Source organism: Mus caroli, unplaced genomic scaffold, assembly GCF_978045245.1.
Source record: "Mus caroli unplaced genomic scaffold, Mus_caroli_1 scaffold_5, whole genome shotgun sequence".
Lineage (NCBI taxonomy): Eukaryota > Metazoa > Chordata > Mammalia > Rodentia > Muridae > Mus > Mus caroli.
In genome coordinates this window covers 61,271,022-61,278,005 of record NW_028227260.1, presented here as the reverse complement: position 1 = coordinate 61,278,005, position 6,984 = coordinate 61,271,022, and the positions used below count along the sequence as shown (strand labels likewise).

Sequence of the window (6,984 nt, the reverse complement as noted above, 5' to 3'; positions counted from 1 at the left end):
ATTTAAAATAATGCTGCTATTTTAACTAAATAGGTTTAACTAAAGCAGATTGTTTACTGAAATTGAGTAATACTCCTTACCAGCAAGTAGAAAAGAAACTGGAGTACTATCGTACTTGGGCTAGTTTATACTTCTAGATAAATGTGTAAAGATGTCAAGCCTGTGAAACTGTTAAAAATCATAAGTGTTGAAGCAGTACTGGCCCAAAGGTTAAAGAATATGTTTCAACAAGCCTGAGAAGCTAAGGGCCTGAGTTCCATCCCCAGCACATGTGTAAAGATGGAAGGAGAGAATCTACTCGAGAAAGCTGTTCTCTGACCTCCACATACATGTCTTGGCACACCCCCCCACACACTAAATAAATTAATTTCAAAAAGTCTCATTGTCTTGTTCAATGTTCATCTTTGGTGAGCTGCTACAGATGCCTATGGTTGTTTATGTAGTTATAAAACGGGAAAAACAGTAAGATTTTCTATTGCTCTGAGCTGAAGAATCCCAGTAAGTAGTTGAATTTGTATGGCAAGAACATTATAAGATATTTATAACGTAATTACTACAAAGTGAAAATGGGAAATATGAGATCATGAAACATGAATATGTAGAGATGGGAATGGAAGCAGATTTATGTTCATAATTTTATAACTGATTAATGTTAACAAATGCTAAATCAATAATTTCCACATTAAGGATCTGTCAAGTGATGAAAATAAAACATGATTGAATATGGTAAACTTTATTATAGGGTTGTAGAATTCATACAACCAGAACTCCTTACAGCATTCAGCACCTGTACAGTTCTGTGGATTTCACAATACAGATATCAGTGAGAAAGAATCATTACACGAGTAAAAAATTGCTTCCTCATGAAGATTGTTCACATATCAGTCAGATTCGTTACACAGCACCTGATAGAAATGCAAAAATGTAACTTCTGAAATCAGGAGAGTTGAACATAATGAAGAAGAAAACCAAAGAATGGTAAGAGATTTGACATGTTTCACACACAAAAAAATGTCAAAAACAAATTTCAAATATTTTAAATTTAAAGCATGCTCTAGTCAAATGATGTTGGCAAGAGCTTGCTTTAAATAAAACCAGAGGATGGGCGTTATTGTCAGGATGGTAAGATGACACATTCATGCTGCTTTCAGAAATCTAAACCCTATAAATTCAAGAGAAAAGATAATCATTTGACTTGTTGAAAACAGCAAGCAATGTCAATTAAAGTAGAATTGGACAATCGCTTGCAGTGGTTAGTAGTTTTCTCCCCCCTTTCCTTTTCCAGTATAAGCAATAGAGTAAATGTATGAGTAAATAGCGCGAGTATCCCATCAAGTTCAATTCCCCAAGTCAGGCGGTAAGTTCCTGACTTCTTATTATCAAGGATACTCTTTATCTGTCACGCTTCACTCCTGACAGATCTTGGTTTCAACGATAAACTCATTGGGGAAGTGTCTAATCTTCCAGCATTTGTCAATGGCACGCTTGTTGAAACCTGTGAAGGCATAAAAAAAAAGTGACTTGTGAGTTTGCTGTGCTTCAGAAATGCTACTCTGATGCAGTCTCCCCTCACTCTCTATCACTCATCCAATAATAATAAATTGCCTACCCAGCAGAAGGTCTCTGCGTCTAAGGCGGAAGGATTTTCGGTTGTTGCAAAGTTGGTAAATAAAAATACCAAGGTTACTAACATCACGAATTTCTTCCACAGCAACCAGGTCTTCACGAACCACATACGTATGAGGCAAATACTTGCCACTCTATAAATGATATCACAAGAGATTAAAATGACACATTCTTAAAGACAGTATTTAAATCCCTACTTATAGTCTTTTAAAAATAGACATTATTAAAAATGGAATTCGTTTTAGAAGTTCTATATACTATACTATTTTTATTATACACATATGTGTTTATGGGTTTCAAGTTCAGTGTGCTATTTGCACACACACACACTGCATGCATTGATCAAATCCAACCTCTCTTTATCCACCTCCTCCTACACACTTTCCCTTTGCAACCACTATTAATCAGTGTTCTGTGTTCAGGTGAACATTTTTAGCTACTACATATGAAGGAGAACATAAAGTACTTGTCTGTCTGACTGGCTTACATTACTTAATATAAAATACTTCAGTTCCATCTATTTTGGCACAGCACACACTTTTTATTCAAAAATGTTTCAACAAATGGAATGTCTGGCCCAACTCATTAACTTTTTAGAATAACGAAGCAAAATTATTTGGAAATGCTTATAGAAAAATTTGATCTCTAAAATACATACTGCCAGTTTTCCAAAAAGTTCCACCAGATTCTTTGGAGTCATAACAATGGAAGTATTGAGGGGCATCAGATAACAGTTTCCCAAAAGCAAGTCCAGGTAAGCAGTCATTCCCTGTTGGGGAGGTGGGAAAAGATGAGTATTAATATTGCAGATTTACTAAGAACCATTTGAACAAACAGCTTGAAAATGTCACCACTTTCTATGCAATAACAGCACAGTGAAAGGACTTTGCTTTGAAAAGATGTTCATTTATGAATAGATTCATTGCCTTACAGTACTGGAGAGAAAAGAGAAAATTCTTAACTAGCTGCAAGCAAGACAAATCCACCTTCTCAAAGTCATGAATAATTGCTGCAGGATCACTATCAGAGAAACTGGGCACAGGCACATCAATGATGGCAATGTTGTCATCCTCACGGATATCAGCCTCCTCAGTCACAGGCAGAAAGTATGGCTCTCCTCCATGAATGGAATTGACAGGATCCTCAGAATCAAAGAAGCACATCTCACCATGGTAAATGGTGCTCTATGAGATAAAAGTGGGGGAGTAAAAAATTTCTAATATTCACCACGACACTTGCATTTATTTCTTAGATTCATGTCAGTTCATTGTACTGTGTCAATCTGAGGCTACTTCATTATAATTAGCATCCTGAGGCCTAAGCAATAGCAGAGATTGAATGGTAATTTGAAAACGTTCCTCAAGTCTTCACTTCTCTGGTTACCATCACATAATTATTTAGGCCGATAAGTAAATGCATGGCAATTAGTAATTCAAAGTGTTAAGAATTAGAACTATTACCTTGGGCATGAAGTACTTGTAAATGCAGGCTCCACCAACAATCAGTCCTGCCAAGATGAATGAGAGGCCTAGGAGAGTAAGCATGCATCTCCCAGACGAGCCATCTTTCTCCTGCGGGACAACTCTGAGCTCCTATTCATTGAAACACAAAATAGAAAACAAACCACAATTAAACTTTTAGACAGTTGCTTTTGTGTGCAATTTATCACCCCTAAAAATCAAGATATTTTTAAAATAAACAAAGACATTCCAATCAAATATTACTTCAAGACAATTTCTGATGCATATATAGAGAGAGTATCTCCACCTACCCCAGCCTTCCTTCTGGCATTTTCAAACTTAAATAGAAATATAACATTATTTCAAAATATTCATTTGTAGAGTTATATTAAAAGAATCATTAATTTATATAATGACATATTTTTATTAAAAACATTTAATATAGGCCTACCCTTTTAACACATGTTTAATGGATGCAACAGTATTTTTAACTATAGATATGATATAGTATAGCTTGTCTCTAGAAAGTATGTTCTTTAAGTGATTGGAACTAGTTTGTTTGTTTGTTTGTTTGTTTGTTTTATGAACACTGGCTTTCTAGAATATAGAAATTAACTCTTAGCTATTTGCTTTGAAATCAGTTTAGTAAGTTAAAAGAATGTTAGTAACCTTCAGTTTGTTGGCTTTATTGTCAAGTTGGAAAAGAGTTATTTCCTTTCATTTTAGAAATTAATTAATTAATTAATATTTTTAATTTTATTAGTAAGTATACTGCTTCCTGGTATTATCCATTCCTCTGTAGACTGCACTAATGTTATTTTCCAAGTCTTAGATTAAACACTAGGTTCGAATGTGAGAATATGCTACATACAAGAGCTGTCTGTGAAGCAGTAATTTAAACATTCTGTGAAATCAATAATTTTCTGATGAATTCTCAAAAGAAAGATCCAAAACAAAAAGTAAGCGATTAATTATAGGGCATGGAGCTGCAAGGCCTGCTATTTTTAATTTGCATGTCACAACATACTCCTCGGCCACATTACATCTCGATGATAGAATTAGTGAAGTCAGGCAATCTCAGCCCAGATAACACAAGCTGATATTAAATAATTATTTTTGTTGGCCTTCCATTGGAGTTTTTCATGAAATTGCTATAATGTTTGGATATTTAACTGCCCTTATATTAAATTTGGTAAAAAAAAAATGCTTGTTAATATGGAATAAGCAAGGGTAGAAAATCATTTGATAATTTTGTTTTCAAAATAAAGATTTTTTTTAATTTAGAGGTCAAAATTTGAGATTCATAATTTTAAATAAAATTTATTTAAGCTTATTTCGTCAGTTAGATTCAACACATACTGAAATGTCTTAATTATTTTCCTTAAAAATATTATAATACTGAGCACTACAGAAACTGAACTTTAAATTTTGATTGGAAACTACTGTCATAGAACTGTGGGATCTCAGAAGACATTTTGTATAATTAAATTTAGGTGCGGAAATATGAAATGACTTGCTAAAGGCACATAATAGCTTAATTTGAAATTCTCTGAGCAATGAAATTTTTTGTTATTGAGACAGAAGAACAATTTGAACTGTAATTTCATATCTCTTTTCCAATAATTCAGGAAGTTTATTGTTTAGCATGGCTAAAGTATGAGGGTCTCGGTTTCACTAGAGGTCCCTATTTAGGAGGAATAAGGATTTCTTTTGTTTTCGTTTAACTTTGTGAGATTCGGTGTAGTTGAACGAATCGATTATCATAGCTAATTTCTTTTTGAAGTGTATTTTAAAAGTTACTGTATATCACTTGCCAATATCAGTCCAATGTGTTCAATCTCTGTTGATCAGGCCTAATCCATATATCACAAAGTAATGTGTCATGTTTTACTGACAAAGGGGGCCAGGACAGGATTCTATTGCCGCTTTTCTGAAACCTAACAAAAAAATATAATCAAGTGAAAGGTTTGTTTTTATTTAGTCCCCATCACACCACAGGACTGGCAGAAGTATTACATATTAATTGAATCGTTTTACAAGTCATGAAGTTTTTGGTGGTGAGGGGAAAAAAGGATTACTGTGTGGCTATTTTTAACAACTAGCATCTCCTTAGACCTCCCCTCAAATCTGGCCGTGTTTCATTTACAAAGTTAGTAGGAAGACAACTACATATTTTTGACCTTGTGTCATTTAATTAAAACCTCAACAATGCAAGGGGGTGTTACTTTTGAGTTCTAAAATGTGTGATACACAAAAGCTAGTTTGATTGCACAGTTAAATATTGGAAGTTTCCATGATGAAAGTTCTGCGGCAGTGCACATTGGCATTCCAAATTGTATGCATAATTAAGTTTTACTACATGAATTCAGATGTCACTCAAAGTACTTTTCAAATATCCAGTCTGAACCTAGAAGAGAAAACTCTCTAAAGACAACAGGACAAGTTAAGGCAGATCGAGCTCCAGTACTGCAGATTCCACAGAAGTAGAAGAAAATAATGATCACTTTTTCAAACTAAGATTTTACTGAGGAAAAAGAGTTTATCGACACTACAAACATGGTTGGCATTAAAAGGAAATATAAATTTGTCTAGATGAACAACCTAGGAAGAGAGAACTTCTCCAGTGCCTGGAAAATGAATTGTTTAAATTGCAACATGGATATGCTTCACATATGCATCCCTATATGAGGGATATTGCTAAAAAAAATAACAACCAAAACAATAAGATCTCAAATTTTATTTTTAAACGTGATTTATCAAGAATTAAAACCAATATGTTTTAATAGCTCCATTATCTAACCCTTAACACTAAAATTGTGTGTGTGTGTGCGCGCGCGCGCGCGCGCGTGCAAACACACATACACGTGCGCGCGCGCGCTCATGCGCGCACAGACACACACTTTCCCCAGAACATACAGTTTGGAGTTCAGGCTGCCCCTTGCCTCCATTCAACCGCCACAAAAGCAGTCCTACAAAGACAGAGATTCATATAACTTTACCCACGTCAAAAAATAAAGAACAGTTAAGTCTCTTGCCCTTTTCCACTCCGTGTGGCTGCTCGGCCCCTGTAGCTATAATTGCTCCTCTGGATAATTCCATAACCCATTTCTCAGAACAAATGACATGCAGGAATTTCTTCAAACTCCTTCCAACAACTTCCCTGGGGTAGGTGGTGTTAAGCGATAGAATCGCATGGGTGCAGAGGGAATGAGTTGAAGCAGAGTAAAAGGTGACCCACTCAACTCAATGCAGATTGGCCTGCCTAGAACTCAGCTGCAGGGCAGCCAACAGTTTACTCTCTGCACCTGCATATTCCCTCTTCTCTCTCCATCCCCAAACCCCAGAACACAGAGGTGGGCCCGGTGGGAACTACCTTGCCAGTCAGGATTTGAGCTCGGACAGTGCGACTGACGAGTGCCTCTACATCTTGCCGCGCCTCCTCCTTTTGCACCGCCGTAGGGGTGTTGAAGGCGATCTTCACCATGGTGAATCTTCGGGCTGCGCGGTAAGGCGCGGCTCGAATCAGTATCTTGGGCTGCAGGTTGAAAGAGAAGAGGATCGCGATTGCTTGAGCAGCACTTACTGTCTCGTCTCCCAGTCTTCCACAGGCAGCAGCGAGCTCAGGTCTGGGCTTACTTATGACGCAGTCCCAGGCTGGGTGGGAGAGGGTGGGCGGGGCCAGGGAGGTGCAGAGGGAGGAGCGGGAGGGGGCCCGAGCTCTGCAGTGCAACCGAGTGGGGGTGGGTAGCTGCTTAGTTGGAAAGAGAGGGGAACTGGAGCTGATGGCCGGCTTAGGGTAGACATGCCTCACCTGCACCCCAGGCATGCTCCTACTGCCTTCTGCACCCTCAGATAAGAGCAAGGCAGGAAGGAAGCTTGCCTGTCCTGTCTTTCTGCT

The 6,984-nt window shown here is 37.2% G+C and overlaps 1 protein-coding gene across 1 annotated transcript; it reads right to left on the bottom strand.

Annotated features, from left to right (window-relative positions):
• Positions 1–717: 717 nt before the first annotated feature.
• On the bottom strand, positions 718–6,723 carry Itm2a (integral membrane protein 2A). The gene is made up of 6 exons (XM_021153651.2): positions 6,460–6,723; positions 3,087–3,218; positions 2,613–2,810; positions 2,285–2,395; positions 1,610–1,760; positions 718–1,495 (listed from the first exon to the last, which is right to left on the bottom strand). The coding sequence occupies exons 1-6, from the start codon at positions 6,568–6,570 to the stop codon at positions 1,407–1,409; spliced, it is 792 nt and encodes a 263-aa protein (XP_021009310.1). The 5' UTR covers positions 6,571–6,723; the 3' UTR covers positions 718–1,406.
• Between the last annotated feature and the right edge of the window lie 261 nt (positions 6,724–6,984).